Consider the following 25,135-nt stretch of genomic DNA (forward strand, 5'->3'; position numbering starts at 1 on the left):
TGGATTTATACATAAATATATTCTTAATGCTTAAATGGCTGGAAATCCTGCAAGAAGAGGCCTATTTGAACGTTTCAATGCTTCTTGTAGTTCAGGTAATGTCTATTTTGGGTCCTTTCTGAAATTCATCTTAAATGTTTAAGCAATGCAAAATGTGTAGTACAGTAATGGTAAGAGATACAGAAGGTGTAAGGGTCTATGTTTGTGTAGTGTTCAAAAGTTTGGAAACAACAAGTGATTTACAGCAGGACTCGGTAGGGATTGTTTGCTGAGTTTTCCTCACTCAGACCCTTTACTTACTAAGTATCTTGGTATCCCTGAATGGATAATTGTCTCCTCTTTAAATTTATGCCAAGGATTTTAATGAGCAATCCGTCTCACAAATTCAGTGGTGCCCTAAATATGATTAATTTACTAACAATGTTGAATCACGGGGTGTGGCATTTGTTCTGTTTTTTATTAAAAAAATGTTTTTACTGAGCGTGAACTGCCAAGTCTGGTGCAATATTCAATGCAGTGTTATCCTTGGCAGTCCTTAGACAGAAACCTATTTGTTAGGGTAAAATGAAAAGAAAATGTCTTACCGTCATTCCGCAGTGTACATCATATTTGGGGTACCAAGACACTTATGGGAGAAACTATTCATTAAAATCACTTGCATATTTTTAAAGCCAAGACCATTTTCTATTCAGGGATACCAAGATATTTAGTGAGAATATACAGTACCAGTCAAAAGTTTGAGTACACCTGCTTGAAACCAGGTTTTCCATGATTGTCTATGCTTTTAATTGTATAAACTTGTCTATAAACATTTAATATTTAATTATATGATTCATGTACTTATATAAGCTGATAATCATAAGTGAATTACATTAAACATTTTTATTTTTAAATGAAAATGTAAATCTTGTCAACTTCAGTGAAATGGTCACACAAAGCAAGGTGATTTCAGTCTGAAGCCCAAGTCAGTTAAGTCTGAAATGTGTATAACACAGTGTTAGAACACTGGCCTAAGTATAAAAGTGTCTTTGTTAGATGTTCTCTGAGTTAACTAGCATGTTACCTAATTAACCTTTTGTCACCAATTATTGTTAACAGGTGAGGGTCCATGATTACTATAAATATAGGTAGCATAGGCAGAAGTTTGTCATTCCTGAATGTAAGGGAGCAGAAAATGCCAAAATACGCTCAGTTAATCAAAGAAAAAAGACACTGTAATTATTTTAAGAAATGAAGGTCAGTCTTTAAGACAAATCGCATTAACTGTCTGTAACTGCTGTGGCCAAGACCATCAAACGATTTGAAGAAACTGGCACTCATGAGGACCGAACAAGGTTAGGCAGGCCAAGGGTGACCTCAGAATCAGAGAACAAGTTAATTCGAGTCACAAGTCTGTGAAACCGGTGATTAACTGCCCCTGAAATACAAGCTCAGCTAAATGTTACTAGAATTACAGATGTTTCAACATCAACTGTTAAGAGGAGATTGTGTGAAGCTGGCCTAACTGGAAGAATTGCTGCAAAGAAACCATTGTTAAGAGTACAGAATAAGAGGAAGAGACTTGCCTTGGCCAAAAAACACAGAAACTGAACGTTTGAGGAGTGGATGTCAGTCCTATGGACTGATGAGTTAAAATTTGAAATATTTGGGTCCAACTGCTGAGTATTTGTAAGACACAGAGAGGGTGAGCGCATGAGTTCTGCATCTGTGGTTTCCACTGTCAAGCATGGAGGCGGCAGTGTCATGGTCTGGGGTTACTTTGCTGGTGACAGAATTGGGGATCTTTACGAAGTCCGTGGCAAGCTCAACCAGCATGGCTATCATAGCATACTTCATAGGCATGCCATTCCATCAGGATTACGGCTAGTTGGGCAGTCCTTCATTCTTCAGCAAGATAATGACCCGAAACGCATCCCGCCCGCCCCCCCCCCCCCCCAACCCCCCCCAACCCCAGTCTGCTTTCGTAGAAAAAGGAGAACATTTTGGGGTACCATTCTGTTGTGAGATGTCTTGATCATTAAAATATTGTGCATGCTTTTAAATGACTATGCATTTACAGATACCAGGGTATTTACTGTAGTAAGTAAGAGGTCTGAGTGAGGAAAATGGGCAATACAATCACCACCCCTTGTCTTTTTGTAAATCTTTTTTTTTTTTGCAAGCTTTTGATCAGGACAGTATGTCACATCTACCAATTCTGAAGTATTACTGCATTATCACCTTGTTTTTTAAAGATATTATGAGAATAATGGTAATTAAAATACATTTGAGCACAAAAGCATTGAACATGTAATGTTGTTAATTGGAAGTATATCCCCACAGGAGGATGTTAATTGAACCCATGAGTTTCAGGGACAGGCAGAGGGCATAATGTTAAGTTCCGCCTCTTGTATGCCTACAGTGACTTCAAGGCATAGTTGGTACTATATTTCAGTATTTGGTATGATCAGCTCAGTTAGAGCCAGTACTAGTTTTACTGTAAGGGAGGACAAAGTTGGCAAATAAATAAATGTGTGACAATTTAAAACTAAGGTTAGTTACTTAGTTAATACTCAGTGTGTTTTTGTTCTTTTTCTTGAAAGATTTGGGACCACTTGGTTCAAACTGGTTTGAAAAACTGACAGCAGAGGCTTTTGCACGTTGTGAACAGGAAAGCGACGCAGACCCTCGAAACTATAAAACCGATTGTGACACAAAAGATTATTTCAGTACACCATGGCAGAAACTGACTTTAGACAGCCAGATGGCATCTACACCAAAAATATTCAAAGGACAAGGCATTTTGTCACCTGAAACATTTACTACGGAACAAGAGTGGGTCACGTTGGAAAGAGGTAAACCACAAAATGTTCAAGATACTGTAAGAGTTACACTGTACTGTATGAAATTACCATTACTGTATTTTGTTTTACACCAAGACCTTTCAAGCTTTTGATAGCCATCTATTTTCAATGTGTTCGTAACTACTGTAAATACTACCGGTACTTACTCATGCAGAGTATATTTTGTTGAACTTTGTTGTTGTCTTGCAGGAGCTCTTACAAAATCACAAAGAAAACAGTTTAATGATGACACAAGCCCTTGTTTAAATGCTTCGTCAAAAGAAAGGTAATTTAATTATATTCTATTAGGTCTGTGTATAATGTTTTTTTTTTTTCATAGAAAGGCATATATTATATATGATTGAAAGTGAAATTGAAAACTTTTTTTTTTTAAATGAATAAGGTAAATTATCCATGCAAAAGACAAGACAACACTCACCTTCAGGTTGGTTTACATGTCCGACAACTCTTTCTGTGCAAAATAATAATAAAAAAAGCTTTTTTTTTTTTTTTTTTTTTTTTTTTTTTTTTTATTCTCCTCTTTTCCATCTGTCAACTGTGTTTTGGGGTCTCGCTTATAAAAGGATTAGCCATTTCAAGTCTCAGATTTATTGAACTGTACAATACATGGCAAATCTAATTTTCTTTTTAATCTGCAGCCCAGCATTTTTAAGAAATATTTGTAAATCACCTTGGCGTGCTAATAACTATGGTAAGTGTTGCATTTTTACCAGACAGTCAACTACCTGATCACAGTATTTCATTGTTTCCATACAATAATAGAACCGTGTAATAGGATCTGAATCTGCACAGTATAACAAAATCATAATAATTAAATTCTTGCAGAATATGTAAATTCAGATAGAATCATACATCCACTTCCAATGGTGTTCCACGTCCTGCAATAATGTGGTGTAGCTCTGTGTATTTTAAACTGTTTTGTCTGTTATGGGGAATGTGTGAGATCTTTGCCAGGGCCTTTATGGAAACAATACCTGGTTCTTACACAACATGGAGCTAATAACAGCATATAACAGTATGTATGTGTATTTCATAATGGTATTTTTTCATAGCAATAAGTGCCTAATTAAATAATCTTTTCAGATGCTGTTGGATGCCTTTTGGACACACCAAAAATCTATTTGGTAAGTACCATTGTCATACCTACAAATCGTTAAGACAAGGAATCATTTTAAATGCATCATATTTTACATTGTTGTAAACACTTCTTTGACAGTTGTCTAAAATACAATGCAGTTATGCAAGCTAGTTTATTGAAATCTCGTGTTTTCAGATTTAAACTCTGCATGTTACAAAATATACAAGCATATGTGCACTGATAATCCATGAAGGCTGTACTAAAACTGAAATATTTTTCTGATAAGAAGTTCACTGTTGAACACATAATGTTGTTTCAGGTTGACGCTGCAAATCGGATTTCTGAAAGTCTAGGAGTAACTGTGGATCCAGACATGTCATGGAGTAGTTCCTTAAACACGCCTACGACTATGACACCTACGCTTATACTGTGTAAGAGTACACACTAGGACTGTTTATCTTGTATTTATAACAATATTGAAAAGAAGTTTTCCTTAAATAAAAAATACACATTTCTTCTTTTTTTCAGCTAAGGCAAAAGAGGATATTTGTCAAAAAAGGTCTTCTGAGGAGGAACCTAGTACTGTAAGTAATTTGTTGGGGATATTTTTTAATTAGTTTATGACTGAAATGGATTTTCATGATAAAGGCATTGATTTTGACTCTAAAAAATCTCTCAAAACTGAGACTTCTGGTACTGACCAAATAAAAAAAAATGTTAAGGTCTAGAGCTATGGGGATAAAAAAAAAAAAGTAAGAATACTGTTCACCTGGGTTAGATCGTATTTGCCATTAATCTGCTGCATTAAGATTTTTCCTTAACAAACAGATCTTCCAAAATTGCAATTCTTTTTCCAACTTTTTATGACTTAGCTGAAGAAAAGTGGTGTTCAGATGCTTGCTGTTTTGTACGTAAATTGTTTAATTTTAAAAGTTATTCAGGAAAATGAGGTGAAAAATATTAGTTGCATTTGGAAAGGAGAATGCACACATCTTCAGAATGCTTTACATTGTTTTCTTATAAATGTATTTCAGTTTGTGCGCAAACTCTTCCCCTACCAAACCAGTACAGCTGATTCTGGGTCCAATGTAATCCCTGTCTCACGTGAAAATGAACAAAAAATCAGCACTTTTATCAAAAGCTATGGTGAGTCACTATTGTTTTGATGTTTGTTTAATGATAACTAAAAAAGTAAGCTGTCAATAATGTTCTTTTAAAACCATTTATTTGCTATCTGTATTGGGGAAGGAGAATGAATGCTGAGTCTGAGGTCATATTTTGCATAAAAAAATGATTCATATTCTATATTCAGCCATGCAAATATATGTTGTTAGCAAGGGGCCAGAGTGGAGAAAATGGGCAACAAATGAATTGCCCAGTGTCATCCTGTATTTATTCACCTGACAATACTTGTGGGAGGACAGTGCATAGAGTAGAATATTAATACACGGGCAAATAGAATCCTTTTCATTCTCTATCTTGGTAGATTTGAATGAGGAATCGGACTGTTTGAACACAAGTGAAAGCTTTGAAGGTGAAGGACAAGGCGCTGCAAGTACACCTTGGAAACAGACACTACCGGATGCCCTGCAGGATGGGGAAGTACGCAAGACTGTTGCTAGTGTGCTTCACGGAGCCGAAGATGTTTTGTCAGTATTTTTTAGAAACAGTACTAATTCAGGACTAAGGCGGGTGACGTCCAGAAATAGCAGGAAGGGGGAATCGAACTGTTCACTGAAAAATGTTCAGTTGAAATTGCCTTCAGCTGCAGTGACACAATCCTGTGAAGAGGCTGGCTTGTCTGTAGCACTTCAGAAAGAAGGTCCACATATAACAAAAGTGACAGATTGCGCTGATTTTGTTAAACAAAGTCAGTCTGAAGTCAGAATCTCTGAAAACATAGAATGGTCGCAGCTAAGCATTTCAGAATTAAATGCTACTCAGCTTGAGAAAACGGGCTACAATGTACCTTGCTCATCAAAAACTAATGAACCCTGTGAAAAAGAAATAAACACAGACTCCCTTGCAAGATCTGTAGAAAATGCCTGTAGCCCTGCACAAATTGAAGTTTTATCTATAAATGAAACAATTTTGAACAGCTCAGATGTAATCTGTGGTAAATACATTAAGACAAATGAAACTGGTACTGTGTTTCATAATGAAGCGAACACATCAGATCGTACAAGTGCAGTGCTGTTAAAGCAACTCCCTGAATACTCCCCAACAGATTTGCTGCTGTTAACTATCCAGATGCCTGAAATAAAAGAACAAACTGAAAAGAAAGATGAAGATGTGGAAATGAAAGAAAATGATTTGCTGCAAAATGTTCAAATGTTTACAGATGTTCCTTCAGATAATGTTGATCCTTTAAAACAAGAACAGCTGCTGTTGTGTAACGGTTCAGCAATGTCAACAACAAAGAAACCCCCTAGGAAATGTATTTACTCCGTTCAGGACCCTCTCAACACTGATGAACCCAAACTTACTGCAGGCCAGAGCGATTCATGCAAATTGTCAGCTGCTGCTGCTTCTACAGGTATGTTATTCTAGCTTTGAATGTTACTTGCTTGAAATGGTAAGTTTCTAGGAATATATATTTTTTGTGTACGTTAACTTTGTGTTTTCTGTGTGGATAATCATATAGAAACGGAGGGGTTAAAATTTGGCTAAAATGTGATGATTCCTCAACACTGATGACTTATTTGCTTAACCAGTCATCCACTGTTCTTGTACTGAATGTTACATGTGTTTTTATGTATATGATCCAAGAGCATTGAAATATGTCATCATGAATATGCTTTAAAGGGAATATTGATAGGTATAAAAGTTGACTTTTGTTGTGCTTAACTTTGTGCACGTTTCACATTTTCTGTGATGTCATCTTTAGTCTCTTACTTGCTGTTTAAACAAATCATTGTCTAACTCCCTTGCATCCAAACTCCCCAGTTTTCTTTACTAAACTGCAGTAAACTGCAGTTTTTGGGCCTCTGACATAATTTCCTGGTGCACCAAAAAGGTCACCTGAAGAAACTGTTTTTCTCGGAACACAGCATGTTCTGTCCAAACCAGAGTGACGTGCGGAGCTCTGCAAGAACACATCACGTTTGACAAGAAATACAAGCACTGATACATCACTATTGTAGAATAATTTGTTTCAAGTTTTATTTGAAATAGCACTTTTTTTCCCATACATACTGTGTAATTTGAATGTCATTATTATGGAGATTATTATCTAGACATGCAAGTATCTTTTATTTATTAGTATTATTTTATTAGGTTGAAGCAGTTTTTTGTTCCCGGCATACAAGCTAAACAAGTATTACTACACCTTGTGCTAGATAAATACGTATCCTGTTTCTTCAAGTGATTTATTGTGTGAATATTTTCTTTAGAAAATAAATTACTATTTGTGGTTTGCAAAATGTATTCACACACAAATATAGAAACCAAGTAATCGAGTGGTGTAGTTTTCAAGACGTTTTGCATTGTTTTAGTTTTGTTTTGGTCCGTCTTTTACCTGCTTCCTCCTAACATGTCCAGCTGCTGTCCCTGTGGCCACTTACTTGTAACCAGTGGGTCCTAATAATCGTAAAAGTGTGAAAGAGTGCATGTACTGGTAAAAATACTTGTATGAATTGCTATATTTGTAAATTTACAGCCAAAGCAATTTGAAACATCTATGCGAGGCTAGGATTGTATGATAAAAGTTTGAAGGTTTGTGCAAAATGAAACCAGTTATGTTCACCATGCAGAGTGTGACAGGCAGAGTCGGATGGACAGACAGACACAATTAGGCAGAATTGTGAAAGAGAAAGGCTGACATGACATTGCAAGAACCGGCATGTTTCAGTCAGAAAGCAACATGACCGTTACCACTCGCAGTTTAAATTACTGCAGAAGCATATATACTGAGTAAAGAAAAAATATCTTGAAACCAGTCATTCCCCTGGGGCCATGTATCTGAAAAAGCTTCATGAAGACGGTTGTAATTATGTACGGTAACTGTGCAGTGGTGTGCTCCAAAGCCAATATTGGTATTCATTTTAAACAACATGACATTAAATTAAAACCATATAACAATGGCACTACATTTCTGCAGAAAGGAATCCAAGCTAGGGTCAACCTTGAGTGAGTCTTTAACTACTAAGTTCAAAGTCTGCGCAAAACGTGGACTATGTTTCCATCCTGCTTTGTGAACTGCAGCCACCATGTTTGCCCCATTATCTGTAATCAAAGCTTGGACTTTGTAGTTAATGTCCCATTCTGTTGTGATTCTTGTTAGATGCTCAGCAATGTTATCTCCAGTGTGCTGTCCAGGGATGTGTGATGTTTTCAAAGTGTAGGACTTTATTTGCCAGTTCATATATCTATGTAATGACATGAGACGGTTGGATATGCCCCTGTTGCCCTTGATGTCCACGTATCTGAAGTTAGAACAACTTCACTTGCAGCTTCCATTGATCTCTTCACTTCTATCTTAACTTTATCATATAGTTGAGGGAGTTCAGTGCTCATCAGAGATCTCCTATTTGGAATCTTATAACAAGGTTCAAGCACCTTTACAAAGGGTGTAATCGATTCTTTCGCCAAAATATTGATACCAGATATTAAAAAGTGGTATTGAAAGTATAGATTACTTTGGTATCAATCCGTCCACCCCAATTCTGAGGCTGAATATATTTGCTTGGCAAGAGCAGGGTGATGTAGTATTGTTTTTGATTTTCATACTGTTTCCAAAAAGCCGTGCAATGCATCAGAGTAAGGATAAACTATTAGTCCTATAAATATTCCATTTCATTTTGGAAATTTTCAACTGTAAATGTAACGAAATTATGATTACTTGAATTGTAGTTTACACAAAAAATAAGCTGGGGAAATTCGTTTTAGGCCCAATTATAAAAGTTAATGTGTTTTAATGTGTATTTTGTAACTGAGAATGTCTAACAAAAAGATCTGCTATATTCTAATAGTAGATAAAATAGATACAATTTTATAAAAACATATATATTTTTGTAACTGTCTTTTAATTAATGCTTTGTAACTACACATTTCTTCACTTTTTTTTTTTTCCCTCCAGATTTGTCATGTAAAGAAACACCTGCAGCTATTGTACCCATTTCAGCTGAAACCAAAAGCAAAGCCAAAATGAATGGGTGTTTTAATAACCAAGCAAACCCAGAAGTTTCTGCTGATGAAGTTACTGCAATACTTCCTCTAACAGCTAAATACTGTGAGGTTTCTCACCCTTCAGTTAATCACAGTGATGTAAATCATTCTATAACTGCCTCAAGCAGTAGGGGTCATCCTCACAATAAAGTACAACATACAGTGTCAGTGATTGCATGCTGTTCAGCAGCTGAATGTTTAAGGAATAAATCTGTGACCAATCAGTTGCAGGCTTCAAAATCTGATCAAGAAAGTAGGATGATAGAAACAAATTTTAAACATGATCATCCTGTGGTGCTGCCATCTGATATTTCTGAGAATTACCTCATTGATGATATCCATAACAGCAAAAAAGGCTCTCGATCAGCTGAACTGAACCAGTATGGGACTAAATCTAATATAGAGAAAAGAAGAGCAAAAGAAAAACAGAAAGAAACCACATTTGCTCATTTTAATACTGCTAGCAATAAGATAATGTTGGTGTCTAACAGAGCTATTGAAAATGTTAATACTCTACTGGATGAGGTTTCTGCAGATACTGTAATGGATATGTCCAACCCTGAAGAATCAGCATCTTTCAAAACACAACACCAAGCTCCATGCAAGGACTCTTTCAGTGAATGCATTGATTTGTCAGGAAATGGCATTGTGAGAAACACAATGTCAGATCATTTGTCAGTATCTTTGGACGGATCCAGTGGTCTTTCTTTTCTAAGCCATGGCTCTTCCAGTTTCTCAGGTTTTAAAACCGCCTCTAACAGCACTATACACTTGTCTTCAACAAACCTTGAGAAAGCCAAGTTGTTGTTTAAGGAAATTGATGATTCTTCAGACAGTAGGAGCTTTGAGAAGAAAGAAGTGAAATATCTTTGCAGTGAAGCTGAAGTAACAATAATAGAATTCCCAACGCAAACTGATCAAATCAGAAGCCCTTGTGAGCAAATTGCAAATAAACAAAACATACCTGAAGCAAGTGGTATTTTAACAGCTAGTCAAAAAGCAGAAGTTGCAGAACTATGCTGTTTTTTGGAAGAAGCTGATAGCCAGATTGAGTTTACACAGTTTAGGAAAGCAAAAAAGGCTGCACATGATACTGGTGAAGACCTGTCTTGCAGTACCAATGACCCAGAGCTTGCTTGTTCTCACGCAGATATTTCTGATATATTAAAAGGTGTTGATTTTGATGATAGTTTTAACACAGGCTATGAAGAACAGTCTATTCTAAATCCAGTGTTGGACAAAAAGACAACAAACAATTATTTCCCTGAGGAAGTCTCTGTTTCAACCTTTTCCTCAGACGGACATTTTGACTTGCCACATTTTGATGGATTTTACACAGCTAATGGAATGAAGATAAATGCCTCAAAGGAGTTTCTTAAAAAAGGGACATGTTTCTTTGATGGTATTGATGTTGGCTGTGTTCCACTGAAGAAACCTGCATTTGATTCTGATATGAAAGTTACAGACCTTTCAGTTGGTTTACCTGTTGATAAGATGGTGGATGCTGGTAATACTTCCAAAGTAATACAGCAAACTGTTTCCAAATATCACCATTGTGAACAATTGGAAGTTGGGACTATAAAGAAAGAAGGTCTATTAGAAGGTTTTCACACTGCTAGTGGTAGGAAGTTCAGCCTTTCAAAAGAAGCTGTGGATAAAGCAAATGCTTATTTTGAAGAATGTTTTACTGAAAATGAAAGTAAATATAGTCCTGAAATGCTAGAAAGGAAACATGCTTCTGATCCTAAAGAATATTATGGTACTGGAGTTGCCACAGGATCAAACCAAACTACCTCAGGAGTATCACTTGATACTCCTTATACTGTAATTTTAAGAGATGATTTGCAGACCGTGAAAGGCAAAATAAACATTACCAATGAACAAAGTTTAGCTTTTGTAAATCAGGACTTTATAGGGGCACAAATGTGTGATGGTGGAATTGATGGTTTTACAACTCTTAGTGGTAAGAGAGATACAGTCCAACAAGATTCTGAGGCCAAAGCTGGAGCTTTGTTTTCTGATGAATACCAGCTTCTCAAGACTGGTCATGGAAACTGTTTCAATAACCCTGAAGGATTTATAACTGAGGATGCTATGATCACTCCCAAGAACACTAGATCGGTGATTGCCAGTACTGGTAAAAGACCAGCCTTTCACACCGTCAAAGACAAAAGTGATTTTGTCATATATTCTGAGGCAAAGAAAACTGATCAGCGAAGTGAATTGGTTTCAAAAGTGAATACAGTCACTTCAAACTATATGCATTCATGTGGATTTCAAACTACTGGAGGAAAATTTGTCTCAGTTACAACAGAAGTAACAAGAGATAAAGATATGTTTAAAGATGAATACCTGGACAGTAAACTAAACAAAAACACTGCAGAATCAGCAGCAATTTCAAATGTTCTTAATGGGTCTGAATTTAAAACACTGCAATTGTATAGGCCAGATTCTAAATTGCAATATGATCTCAATTCCAAAATAGATTTTTCAAGAAAATTGAAGCATATGCTGTCTGAACAAAACAGAACTATGAACGTAGAAGAAACAAACAGTCCAGACTATAACTTCCCTTCTAATCAGCCTACAAATTATTCTGACAACTTGCTGGTCTCTTCCATCAGTATAAGACCATCAAATACAGACCAACAAGAACATTGCCTGTTTAGCACAAGTATGGATTTAAGCAGTTGTCAAGATGCCTCCTTTGAAAACACTACTGCCAGTAAAGATTCAACTTTGGAAGCAGAGGCAATTAAACGCTCACAAAGAGATCTTGATACTGGTGTCGTTTTAACAAGTCAACCTTGTGGATTTGCAACTGCCAGTAGAAAAGTTGCAGTTAGTTTGCAATCTCTAAAAAATGCAAGAGAAAATCTGTCTGACTTAGAGTTGGGGAGTGAGGAATTCGGGGAAGATGATTCATTTACCAAAAGTTTAGAAACTCTGCAAACAACCAATATTTCTGTTCAAAATCAAACCAAAAAAGACTGTGCTGAGTTCAGTACCGCTAGTGGGAAGAAGGTGTCTGTTTCTGAAAAAGCATTTGGGGACGTTACTCCCATATTAGGAGAATTGGATAGATATTTTTCCAATGATCTCGGTACCAACTTCCTAGAAGAAACTACAAAAGCAACGAGTTCTGGACTGAACACAAAAGGCTCTTCTGGGTTCAGCACTGCTAGTGGGAAGAGGGTGTCTGTCTCTGAAAAGGCACTTCAGGATGCCAAAACAGTGCTAAAAAACTGTGACGAAACTGTAACAAGTAATCTCAGTACCAACCTAAAGGAAGAAATGCCGAAAGCAACACGTTCTGGACAAAACACAAAAGGTTCTTCTGGGTTCAGCACTGCTAGTGGGAAGAGGGTGTCCGTCTCTGAAAAGGCACTTCAGGATGCCAAAACAGTGCTGAAAGACTGTGACGAAACTGTAGCAAGTAATCTCAGTACCAACCTAAAGGAAGAAATGCCGAAAGCAACACGTTCTGGTCAAAACACAAAAGGTTCTTCTGGGTTCAGCACTGCTAGTGGGAAGAGGGTGTCTGTCTCTGAAAAGGCACTTCAGGATGCCAAAACAGTACTAAAAGACTGTGATGGACCTGTAACTAGTAATCCCAGTACCAACCTAAAGGAAGAAATGCCAAAAGCAACACGTTCTTGTCAAAACACAAAAGGCTCTTCTGGGTTCAGCACTGCTAGTGGGAAGAGGGTGTCTGTCTCTGAAAAGGCGCTTTGGGAAGCTAAAACAATGCTAAAAGACTGTGATGAAACTGTAACTAATGATCTCAATATCAACTTCACAGAACAAACTGTAGAAGCAACGCATTCTGGACAAAACACAAAAGACTGTTATGGGTTCAGTACAGCTGGTGGAAAGGGTGTGTCTGTTTCTAAAAAAGCATTTCAGGAAGCTAAAGCCATGCTAGAAGAATTGGATGGAAACGTTACCAGTGATTCAAGTACCAGCTTCAAAGAAGAAATTGCACAAGCAACCAGCCATTCTTCTGGGTTTAGTACAGCTAGCGGAAAGAGGGTTTCTGTTTCTGAAAAAGCATTTCAAGAAGCGAAAACTGTGTTAAAAGAATTTGAAGAAAGTAGCAGTGACTCTAAATCACTTAGTTCAGAACGTCAGATCAGTAATATAAGTAAGACAGAGGGAGAAGTAGATGCTGAAAGCAGGCAGATGAACACTAAGTATAAGGAACCTCACAACAACGAACAAACACCAAAAGAATTTGGCTATTTAAGGTCATCAAAACAAGCAAATAAAACGTCATCTGTACTGCAAATGAACAAAGAAAAAACAATTAATGCGGTGACAACAGCATCAGGTGTTAAAAATAAGATTTTGGAAGCTGCTGTTTCAGACCATCAATCTAGTCTCCCCAAAGATGGGTCATCATCGCTGCTTAATTTACACACCGATTGTCTTAATGGATGTACTGAAACCCAGCAGAGATACATAGAGCAAGAAGCCATGGAGTGCACCAAGGCTTTGATGGATGATGTGGACCTGACTGATGAAAAACTTCTTCCCATCCAAAGGAATCAAACTGGCAGAACCGCTGGTGTTAATGAAACAAGCTGCCTGTCGTCTTTGGTGAAAAGTTTTAGAAATGGAAAGAGAATCAGATCTGAAGGACAAGATTTAAAAGGTTAGTCCTATGTTAAAGTAGATCTCTCCATTGCATTGGTCCCTAAACAAAATTCCTATAAAGTGACAGTGAATTGAGATCAATATTGTTGTTGAGAATGTGTAATCTGATTCTTTGTTTGTTTTTTTTTGTTTTTTTGAAGAAATATTTAACATTTGAGATTAAAATGAATTTGGAATAGGTTATGGTTAGTAATTAATATTTCTAGAACATTATGATCATAATCTTTGTAATTACAGTTCTTTTAAAAACGTATATATAAAATTACCATGTCAAGTAGTTCGTTATATAAATTACACAGAGGTCTTTAATATCGTTCATAACCAAGACAGACCATGTTAATTTTATTTTGTGTTTTATGTTTGTCTTACTCCAGAAGAACCACCATTTAAAAGACAACTATTGGCCGAATTTAACAGCAGCGTTGAACAAGGAAAACATTTTATGAAAAAAGCATTTTTCAGCAGTCCAGGTAAGAAAGACCCCTATAAAAAAAAAGTGATGATTTGGAGTCCCTTTAAAAACACAATTAAAAAAAAATATATATAAAATAATAATAATAATCCAGGATTATAAAGATCTTATGTCCTTTGGTAATGGTTTATGTGCCTAATCCTGTACATTATCCACTATCACTACAATAAATTAGGCTGAAATCAAACAAACAATATTTCTGTTCAAATTCAAAATCTAAACAAAAAAGACTGGCTTGGGTTCAGTACTGCTAGTGGGAAGAGGGTGTCTTCCTGTAAAGACGCTTCAGCATGCCAAAACAGTGCTAAACGACTGATGAAGCTGTTATCAGCGATCTTGTTATTAACTTCAAAAGCAACAAGTTCTGGTAAGAACACAAAAGACTGTTCTGGGTTCAGTACAGCTAGTGGAAAGAGGGTGTCTGTTTCTGAAAAGCCATTTAAAGAAGCTAAACCCATTCTAGAAGAATTTGATGAGTCAGATGAGGGGGGTCATATGATGACCATTTGTTGATTTGTTTAAACTTTCCAAATGAAGTCTGCTTTAAAACAAATACATTTACTAATATCAGTACAAAGTTGATGAATATTGGATGGAAAGCATAGCAGTTACTATTTTTCAGCTCTCACAAAATAAAGACCACATTGCCTTGGCATGTGATAAAATACTTGTTATTTTTTAAATGATTTTTAGCTGCACTAAATGACCGAAGAACATTCACATATAGTGTCCCTCTCAAGCCAATAGTCACTCATCCCTTCAGGTAAGTTTTATATTTTATTATTGTATAATTCGCATTTTTGGATTTAGATGATGGGATGTTTCTGACATTTTTACATGTTGGCTTTGTATATACTGAGCTAGAGGACAACCATCTTTAGCAAGATTGAACATATAGAAAATGAACTGCTTTAAATATAGTTTGTCATTAGGATAATCTGAAATGGTCAGCAGATCCTATTCCTAAACCAGAAATCTATATCTTGTTATCCTTGTCAAAAGTATCAATGGGTTGTAATTAAATTATCATTGTACTAACATAACCTTTAATATCATCACCCCTGTTTTTTCATGTATCTCGATAGAATTTGTTACTAAGAAAAATCTAATATTTATTAACTTTGCAAAGCATTGTGTTAAAGAGCACATTTATACATTTCTTTTTACCATAGTTATGGAGAAAGCACTGGACATAATGGCCAGACGTCAAAGAGATTTGAACCACAGAGTGTTGTTCCTGATAAGCCATTCCACGAAGCAAAAACTGTCAGAACTGCTGTGTTTGTACCTCCATTTCGCACACATTCAAATTCCGAAATTCCCAGGAGCAGCACTTCACAGGAAGCTAATGGAGCGGCAAGCACTTTTGTCCCTCCCTTTAAAATAAAACAAGCCTCACAGGTGTTGAAACAGAATTCTGTGGGCATTAACCAAGCCAATGATAATAAGCACAGAAACACTACCTTCCAGGAAGCTAATGAAGAGCCCAGAACATTTGTCCCACCCTTTAAAACAAAACAAGGCTCTTCAAAAGATTGTGAATATACTGCAGATGCATTTCTTGACATACCTTGGACAAGTAATGAGCAGGAGACTGTCACAGACATGACAAATGCAGTTGATAAAACGGGAAATGGTATGCTTGTGAGCACCCCCGCACCCCCACAACCGTCAACCTCAGAAGACCTTGAAACAGGTAATATATCAGGTTTAATCTGTTTCTCTACACTTTTTGTCTGTCAAGCTATAATCACCATTTTTTATATCACTCGCGATTCTATTTTTTCTATTTTTGATGTTTTGTTGACAGATGATGAACAAATGGTTCAAAATCTTCACTGTGCAAGGGATATGCAAGAAATGAGGTTGAGGAAGAAAAAGCGGCAAAACATTAGGCCCTGGCCAGGAAGCCTTTTCATGGCAAAAACGTCTGGAGTTGCAAGGATATCCGTGCATACAGCTGTAGATGCGAAACCCCCTGCTTTTTATTCAGCTGAACAGGTATAGGATGCACCATCATTGCAATACAGTTTCATTCAAAATTGTTAGCAGGTGGTAGGCTAAAAACTGCACAGCTAATCTTTCGTTTTTTGTTTTAGGAAGAAATTGTTGCCTTTTTTTCATTATCAGTATGTTTACCAACAGGCTACCTTTTTAACTAATCAGTTGCTAAACTGTATTTTGGATTCTCTGTTGTTTGGAGGGGGGGGGGGGGGTCATCTAGACAGTTTGGACAGGATGCCATACAGCAGAGGTACCTTTCTTAAAGAAAGGGTGCTCATATTAGGCAGTTTATTCTAGAATCTTGTTTCACCACATTTCGTACCTCCAGATTCTACTGTACAAAGATTTCCTGGGGGGTGAATGATTTTTCAGCAGTTGATTAGTAAAGAGGCTTTGTAATCACTCTGTTAGGTTGGTGTGGCAACATTTAATTTTCATAGCCCCCATTACAGAAATGCACATTGTCAGAATTATTATTGTTTTTGTTTTTATATATACAGTTGTACAGATTTGGAGTTAGTCGACATACGTTACAAATATGTAGTGAGAATGCAGAATCCTTCAGATTTGACTGCAGAGATTACTTCAGCAGAGCTCTCATTAAAGCTGGTAATGGAGTGCAACTTGCTGATGGAGGACAGCTAATACCTAATGACAAAGGAACAGCAGGCAAAGAAGAATTCTACAGGTATTACTACATAACTATACATTGTGTTTAATAGGGCAATTAAGCAATGTTCAATTTATACTCCTGTACTTTATATTCATGGTTATGTATCACCTGATAAAGGCAGGACAGGGTGTTGCATAGAGTAAGTCCTACAATCGGGAGAACTAGCTGTGCAGTTGCCAATATTTACCTGAAATTCCATGGGAGCTATGCATTCGCTTCAATTTGATAACATTTGATATTGATAGAAAGTTTAATCAAACTCAAGCCCTATGAATTTGTACCATATTTAACTTATTTTTTTCAGAGCCTTGTGTGATACCCCTACAGTTGATCCAAAGCTTATTAGTGAACGCTGGGGCTATAACCACTTCAGATGGATTGTGTGGAAACTGGCAGCCATGGAAAAAGCCTTCCCCAAGGTGTTTGGAAGCAAGTGTCTGACACCTGAACGACTACTTCTTCAGCTTAAGTACAGGTATGTTATACGTTTCAGATTGAATTCTATGTTTCAGTTCAGTCAGTGTGTTGTTATAGGTGCATTAATCAAATGAGTATTTATTTTATTAATTGTATTTTATTTGTCTGAGCTTGCAGGTATGATGTGGAAATTGATAAGAGCCAGAGATCTGCAATAAAGAAGATAACCGAAAGGGATGATACAGCTGCAAAGACTCTGGTGCTCTGTGTTAGTAAAATACTATCAACAGGCTCAAAACCCGTTCCACATAGCAACAGAAAGTGTGATAACGGTGCCACCCCGAACAAAGACCTCAAGAAGGAAGTGCCGGTTGGTGTAATAGAAGTAACAGATGGATGGTATGGCATTAATGTTCTGTTAGATCCTCCACTTGTAGCGCTGCTGCAGAAAGGAAAGCTGGCCGTTGGTAATAAGATTGTGACACATGGAGCCGAGTTGGTTGGTTCTCAGGATGCCTGCACACCCCTAGAAGCTCCTGAATCTCTTATGCTTAAGGTGAGCATTAAAGTAATAATAACCCAATTTTTATAGATTTTGTAATATTGTTAGATTTATATTTTATACCTAAGAGTAGTACCTTTCTCGTATTTCTTGTGTTTAGTGTGGTCTCGAATGGAAAGTACAATATTGTATTGGAAAACTGGAAAGGCACTCAGGCTACAAAGGATAATGGACCTTTTAAGTACTTCTGTATATTCAAGCATAACATTTTTTTTTTTACTTAAACATAAGTAGAGTATGTTTGCAATTATTGGTGTTGTTTTTTTCTTATATTTATTTAAGTTTGCTTGGCCTTAGTTCAGAAACTGTTCTTCACTTTTGGCTGCCAGCCATTGATATAGGTATTAGTTCTTACTGAAATTCCTAAAATATATCTAATAAACAGCAATAGTGTATCAAGTTTCCTTTTGTACTGCTGGCTTAAAGACATGATTCCAACAGTATTAAACAGCAAAAATAAAATATGACTTGACACTACTTTCTGACTTCAGATTTCAGCAAACAGTACTCGGCCTGCTCGCTGGTATGCCAAGCTTGGGTTTCACCGTGACCCTCGGCCTTTCAGGCTACCATTATCATCTCTTTACAGTGATGGTGGGACGGTTGGATGTGTTGATGTAATCATCCTTAGAAGTTATCCTATACAGGTACAGTGCTTCAAATGATCACAACGCATAGTATATGCCTCCTAACCCTATTAAAATCTTGTAGAGCAGTAATTTGGCTTGGGATTGTAGATTCTAATATCAGCACTGTATTTATGTAGTGCACCTTTCCAAGGTTGAAGCATTTATTCTGTAATACCTATTTTATGTTTACAGTGGATGGAGAAGAAGCCAAATGGAGTATATTTGTTCCGCAATGACCGAGCAGAAGAAAGAGAGGCACAACGACAAGATGAAAGTCAACAGAAAGAAATGGAAGCCCTTTTTACAAAACTACAAGCTGAATTTGAAAATGAACATGAAGGTATGTAAAAAATGTTGATTGTGTAGGTTTAAAGTGTTTACTTTGACAGACTCTTAGTTTTAATGTGACAGCTAATTAATGCTGACTTCTGAATTTCTGAGTCATAACCCATGTAAACAAGTGTACTGTTTTCATTGAATAGCCCTATAGCGTCTCTAATCAGATGTTCCTGTTAATTTTATCCAGCTAGATTTATTTTTTTGTTTAAATGTACAATAATATTGTTTAAAACATTGAAAAGAATGTCTGTATATATTTAGACTAGATTATGCATACTTTTTTTTTCTTAAAACAGCAAAATGCAAAAGCAAAGACAAGAAAAGGCAGAGGTTTAGCAGGCAGCAAATCCAGTCTTTACAGGATGGTGCAGAACTGTATGAGGCAATCGAGAGCTCAAGCGATCCTGGCTACCTTGAGGTAAAGAATAAGGCAATAAAAATTACATCTTGTAAACAGCTTTGCAACAAACCCTTCCAGGTGTGTGTGTGTGTGTGTGTGTGTGTGTGTGTGTGTGTGTGTGTGTGTGTGTGTGTGTGTGTGTGTGTGTGTGTGTGTGTGTGTGTGTGTGTGTGTGTGTGTGTGTGTGTGTGTGTGTGTGTGTGTGTGTGTGTGTGTGTGTGTGTGTGTGTGTGTGTGTGTGTGTGTGTGTGTGTGTGTGTGTGTGTGTGTGTGTTTTTATTTATTTATTTATTTATTTTTAAGGCCTGCTTAACTGACCAGCAGCTCAAAGCTTTGAGCAATCATAGACAAGTAATAAATGAACAAAAACAAGCCAAACTTCAGGAAGAGTTCAGAAAAGCTTTAGAATCTGCAAAGGAGGGTGAAAACGGTTGCTCCAGAAGAGATGTTACTCCTGTTTGGAAATTGCAGGTTGTGGATTGCAGAGATCTTCAAAGTGACAGAGGTAACCACCTGGATTTGTACTCATTACTGATGTTAAAATGATCCCTTTTATTTCTAGCTGGACTGGAAAGAGTTACCAATGCTTAAGTGTTAAACCCCTGATTATCATGCATTGGTATTTGGTAGTTTGTTCGGTAACCGTCCTTACAGTTAGACCCTCTAATCAGAGTTATAGTGCTGTGATCCGATGTTGTAATTCTTTAGTGCAATGTATGGGATTCACGCGAGTTTCCCAATTGATATATTGTTGTATACTGAGGTTTTTATATAATTTTTATCAATTTCTGTGTAATCTTCCATTGCAGCCTACATGTTAAATATCTGGCGCCCAATGCTGGAGCTACGTTCTTTAATAAAAGAAGGTTGTAGATATAGAATTTACCAGCTTTCAACATCACAGTCCAAGGGACTATCTGGCAGCTGTGTTGTACAGTTAACAGCCACCAAGAAAACACAGTTTCAGCAGCTGCAGGTACAATTCTTATTTATTACATTACTTCTATTGAAATGCATAGTGATATCCTGTCCCCATTTTTAGTGGAGAGAAGTTTGTAAGATTGGATCCTGAGCAATAAAATGTTGCTGTGCATTTTGGTAGGGAAGTGGGCATAGCATGGGATGTTTAATGGCCACCTAATAGACCACACATCGGGGCATTGGTTCAGGTTGAGCAGCCTCTTTCCTTCAATCTCCCAACGTTGCCTTCATCTACTGATGTAGCTCTACTTGACTTTTAAGATTTGGTTCCAATGTACAATGGATGAGTATGGTTTCCACTGTTAAATTGTAATACGTGTTTTGTTTGTTTCCTTAGGCATCACCAGAAAGCCTGTCCCTGCTCTACCGTCCTAGGCAGGCTGTGAACTTCAGGTTGCTTTCAGACCCGTTGTTCCAACCACCCTGTGCAGAGGTGGACTTGGTGGGTTATGTGATCTCTATTGAAGGAAAACAAGGTACGTGGATTAGCTACCAGAACATGCAGTTATCCAATGGGCAAAAAGCATTTAGCTAAGCACACTTGAGAATCTTTATCACACAGTTTTACCTTTTATCTTGATAGAATCCCATCTGATTGCCATGTGTTGTGTTTTATTTATATATATATATATATATATATATATATATATATATATATATATATATATATATATAATATAATATAAAATAATGTATCTTTAGCAGAAGTTATCAGGGTATCTAGGCTGTATTGAGTTTTTTACACTACCAACACCTGATTAACTGGCTGAGCAATCGAAAGGCTATATCTATGAACTAACTGACACTCTCATTGTATATTAGAAATGTTACATTACTATGAATGTAGGTTGTCGTGATGGTTTGGGTTGCAGTGACACCTGATTGGCTGCATCATTGCAGGCTATATCTTAGAAAAAGCTTCTCAGAATTTTAAATAAGACATTTTAAAATAGTTTTGAAAAATATCTTCACATCTTTATACTGTGTTGTACTGCTGTCCTAACTACATAATAACCAACATGTGACTTTTCATCTAAGCTTATGTATTTCACTGAAGGTTAGATTGCTAGATGACTACATTAGGCACTGCAAGTTTACAAAATGTTTAAAAATAGATCGAACATCTTTGTATAATTTGATATTTAATTACCAGGCATACCAAATAAATCTCTTTTTAAACCACCTGCATTTTTGAAGGTGGTGTGAAAAATGACCACTAGGTAAGCAGAAGGTTGTGTAGCTGTAATTTCTGCCCTCACTGAAACAGTGATTTTGTATAATAGGGATTTTCCATTTGCTAACAAGAGGGCAGAATCACCTTATGGTTATTTCTAAAATAACCTAAGTTTAGTGATTAAAAAGGAGAGTAGCCAGTAAACCTGGCAAATAATGATCACAGCAAAAACAGTAGAAAAGGGTAGGGAACACACATTATATTAAACAGGTAGAAAAGAAAAACCATATACATTTAAACATTCATTGAACTAGTTTCATTCTATTCAGGTGGTGCCCCAGTGATATATCTAGCTGATGAAAATCAGAATCTTGTAGCACTGAAGACATGGACAAGTCTGAAGCAACTAGCAGCTGAGGATATTGTGAAGCCATTGACCTTACTGGCGGCAAGCAATCTGCAGTGGAGACACAGTAAAGCAGCAGTTATTCCGACAGTATATGCCGGGGATCTTTCTGTTTTTTCTACAAGTCCCAAAGAAGTTTATCTACAAGACGCTTGCTTACGACTGAAGAACACTGTGCAGGTAAACTTTATCAAGGCATTGTATACTGACACCAATTCTGTGTTTTGAAGATTTGTTACAGCCCCCTTTTGGATTTATCAGAGCTGCAAAATGACGTGTTATTGCATTTGTTAATCTACTGTATGTGTTCAAGTCTGGGGATTTTCTTGGCCAATCACTTTCAACTGCTCAACACTTTTTTGTCCACCACAGCCGTGCTGGAGAGAGATGTATGTGTAATACAGTAACTACTGCTTTTTTTCAGGATATTCAGCATTTCTGTAAAGAATGTGAGCAGAAACTCGAAAGCATAAAAACAGATGGTGCAAGTTCATTGCATTCCCCAAGGGAATTTTGCACCAATCCAAAAAGGCCTAATTGCAAATCAGAGATCAGAAATCTGGTAAGTGAATGCACTGCATGATATTTAATAAACAAAATATTACTTATATCTATTAAAACCTCATCGTGTAGAACATCTGTTTTAATGATCTGCATCAGTGCTACAAAATAACCATGCCAACATTCTGATGGTAGGGCAATACTGAAAAATGCACTCTAATTCTGCCTTGTTTCCACTGCCTTTCCCCAGGTATAGCTGAGCTGGGTGATCTGGCTTATTTAATAAGACTACTTACAACTGTGTAAAGACCAAAATTATAAACATCCACAAACGTTAGTTCAACTTCATCCATCTTCACTTGTTTGCTTGTATTCAATCAATCCCACAATCTATCTGTGACCTTTCACTACCGCACTATGACCTTTACTGTGGCACTACTACTTCCTGGGTTAGCTAGACCTGACAAAATTACACTGGAACGCAGACAGCCATCTTTAACTACACCTCGCCCAGACCGTGCAGCTCAGCTATACCTGGGAAAGGGCAGTGGAAACTAAGCATTACACTACTTGGGCATGTACCAGTCTGGATTAGGCATAGCCACTGTTAGCCACCTTTGGGCACAGGCATGTGCAGGATGGTTTTTTTTTTTTTTTTTTTTTTTTTTCTCTGATCTAAACAGCAGCAGAATCTTAACCCTACGAGTTTATTGTTAACAAAAATGACAATTGAACCATGGGCTTGTGGTTCGAAATATAACATGTTAGTTTTGTTTAAGTTTAAAAGACAAAAAAAAGGCCTAACACTGTGAATCTTCTTTTCAGAAAACCTACTCTTCATGTTATGTAGAGCTGACACAATTGGTGTAGATGCTATTAGTATTGATAGCATGTTGGTTATGGCATTAAACCAGTATTTTTTTCTCTGGTCATAGGTGCCTTCTTGTTTGGACAACAAGACTCCACAGCCGTCCATTTACGTGTTTAATTCCCCAGCCTGCACGAAATCAACCCCATGTGTTGGAGTTGCTGAAAATCAGGACCCTAAAAGCCTAAAGAGGAGAAGAGGATTGGACTTTCTCTCTTGCATCCCGTTACCGCCTTCAGTCACCCCAGTGAGGAATTTTGTCTCTCCAGCCATTAATAAAGCTTTTCGGCCTCCAAGGAGATGTGAAACACCAGTAACCAATAAAAATCCAGGAGTTACTCTTGACAACAGTGAAACTACACCTTGTAAGACACTGGCTATTCCCAACCCATTTGCAGGGGATGAATGGGTGGATGATGAGGAACTTGCAATGATTAATACGCAGGAACTGCTGAATGGTTCAGGGGAGGACATCAAAGGGAAAAGTAATATCAGAGATGCTACGACTTCAAGAAGCACTTTGATACAGAGTGACTGTTTTCAGAACAACTTCTCAGTAGACGAACCAGCTCCAGAAAGAGGGCTTGAAAGTAGACAAAGTGTTGGCGCTCAAGAAAATAAAAGCTACAAACCACCAGAAACCACAATTTCAGCTCCTGAAAATGGTAACCAAGATGAAGCATTGCAAAACAGTGAGCAAAATAAAAGTGCTGACCCTTTGCTCTGTCGGCAAAAACTCCAAACGAGAAAAAAACGAAAGCGTTGACACTTTTTTGTACAAAGACAATCTGCAGTTATACCTTTTGTGTCTTTGTATATACATTTCACTGTAAATATAGATTTTAAGGCGAATCTGTATTTGTTTGGATTTAAAGTATATATGTAATTGTTGTAAATATGGTTGTTACGTAACTTATTTATGCACAGAACATTTTTCATACATAGAAAATATAGTATGGGATACAGCACTACAAGCTTGTAATGTGCAACGTGAACTTTCTCAAGATCCAGGCTTTCTATCACCAATACTGTCCTTTTATTTCTCTCCAGCAAGTATTGGGATACAGCATGGCTTGTATTTAAGCAGTGACAAGGTGTTATGAGGGCTCTTGCACATATGCATCCTGTCATTTTGAAATACGTTGTTGTTATTAAGTGCTATTTATGATTATACGTTTGTGGTATTTTAATTGCCATTTGAAATAAGATTATTATTATTAGTAGTAGTCGTAGTAGTGGTGGTGGTGTTGTGTGAAACCTTAAGCATCAGTAAACTTAAAATCCATGGAACTACACTGGCATATACTAAAGAGCTGGAGTAAATAATTTCCCCCCTAGCGGCTATGGTGGAGAGTAATTAAACATTTAAATAAAAATAAATACTATACCTTTTGAATTGTGTTTTTCAAGTATATTAGTTTACTACTCCAATCCCTATATGCACGCACAATTTCACCAAAGTCCAAAAACAAACAAGTGCTTTGATTAAAAAAAGATCCGCATGTATTCCTAATTTGCATATAATATTATAGGTCTGAACAACGTATATCAATTGCATTTTGCATAGTAATGCCTTACATTTCCCAGAAAGCTTGGTTCTGTGTATAGTACCTCAGCAGAGTTTTCTTCAACCCCGGTTCCTGTTAAAATACCACAACACAATAGTAGAACGCCTTGCCTTGACCTACTACCACTTGTTGAAACCCTGGTATATGTATGGATAAACTGGTGTTTCCCTGTACTGTTTATCCCCATACTCCGAGATTCTCATTCATTTATGGTAAACAATGTTGAAACTAAGTTTGATTACAGTAAGGATAATAAAACACATACAATTTACAATGAGGACTGTGTTACTCGTAAAACTTTTTGAAAAATAATGTTACATCCCAATTGGATATTGGATAACTTGTAACGTACATCTGGCAAAAATGAATAATACGCCTATTTATATGTCATATGCTGT

At 36.9% G+C, this 25,135-nt stretch overlaps 1 protein-coding gene across 1 annotated transcript; it reads left to right on the plus strand.

Annotated features, from left to right (window-relative positions):
* On the plus strand, positions 1-24,990 carry brca2 (BRCA2 DNA repair associated). The gene is made up of 26 exons (XM_041233132.1): positions 1-95; positions 2,583-2,834; positions 3,033-3,108; positions 3,482-3,534; positions 3,927-3,967; positions 4,241-4,352; positions 4,450-4,505; positions 4,956-5,067; positions 5,408-6,457; positions 8,999-13,741; positions 14,118-14,213; positions 14,909-14,978; positions 15,388-15,911; positions 16,026-16,216; positions 16,720-16,907; positions 17,197-17,367; positions 17,487-17,865; positions 18,363-18,518; positions 18,693-18,840; positions 19,136-19,257; positions 19,543-19,744; positions 20,049-20,215; positions 20,558-20,696; positions 21,724-21,980; positions 22,225-22,362; positions 23,237-24,990. Exons 1-26 carry the CDS (start codon positions 35-37, stop codon positions 23,933-23,935), a joined length of 10,203 nt encoding a protein of 3,400 aa, XP_041089066.1. The 5' UTR covers positions 1-34; the 3' UTR covers positions 23,936-24,990.
* The last annotated feature ends 145 nt before the right edge of the window (positions 24,991-25,135 follow it).

This window comes from Polyodon spathula, chromosome 30, assembly GCF_017654505.1.
Source record: "Polyodon spathula isolate WHYD16114869_AA chromosome 30, ASM1765450v1, whole genome shotgun sequence".
NCBI classification, from domain to species: Eukaryota; Metazoa; Chordata; class Actinopteri; order Acipenseriformes; family Polyodontidae; genus Polyodon; species Polyodon spathula.

Bases quoted from the DNA above. Each gene is read 5' to 3' on its own strand.
- brca2 (XM_041233132.1), top strand. From the start codon at position 35: ATGGCTGGAAATCCTGCAAGAAGAGGCCTATTTGAACGTTTCAATGCT. The intron at 6,458-8,998 runs GTATGTTATTCT...TTTTCCCTCCAG, and splicing joins AGCTGCTGCTGCTTCTACAG to ATTTGTCATGTAAAGAAACA. The intron at 20,216-20,557 runs GTACAATTCTTA...TTGTTTCCTTAG, and splicing joins CACAGTTTCAGCAGCTGCAG to GCATCACCAGAAAGCCTGTC.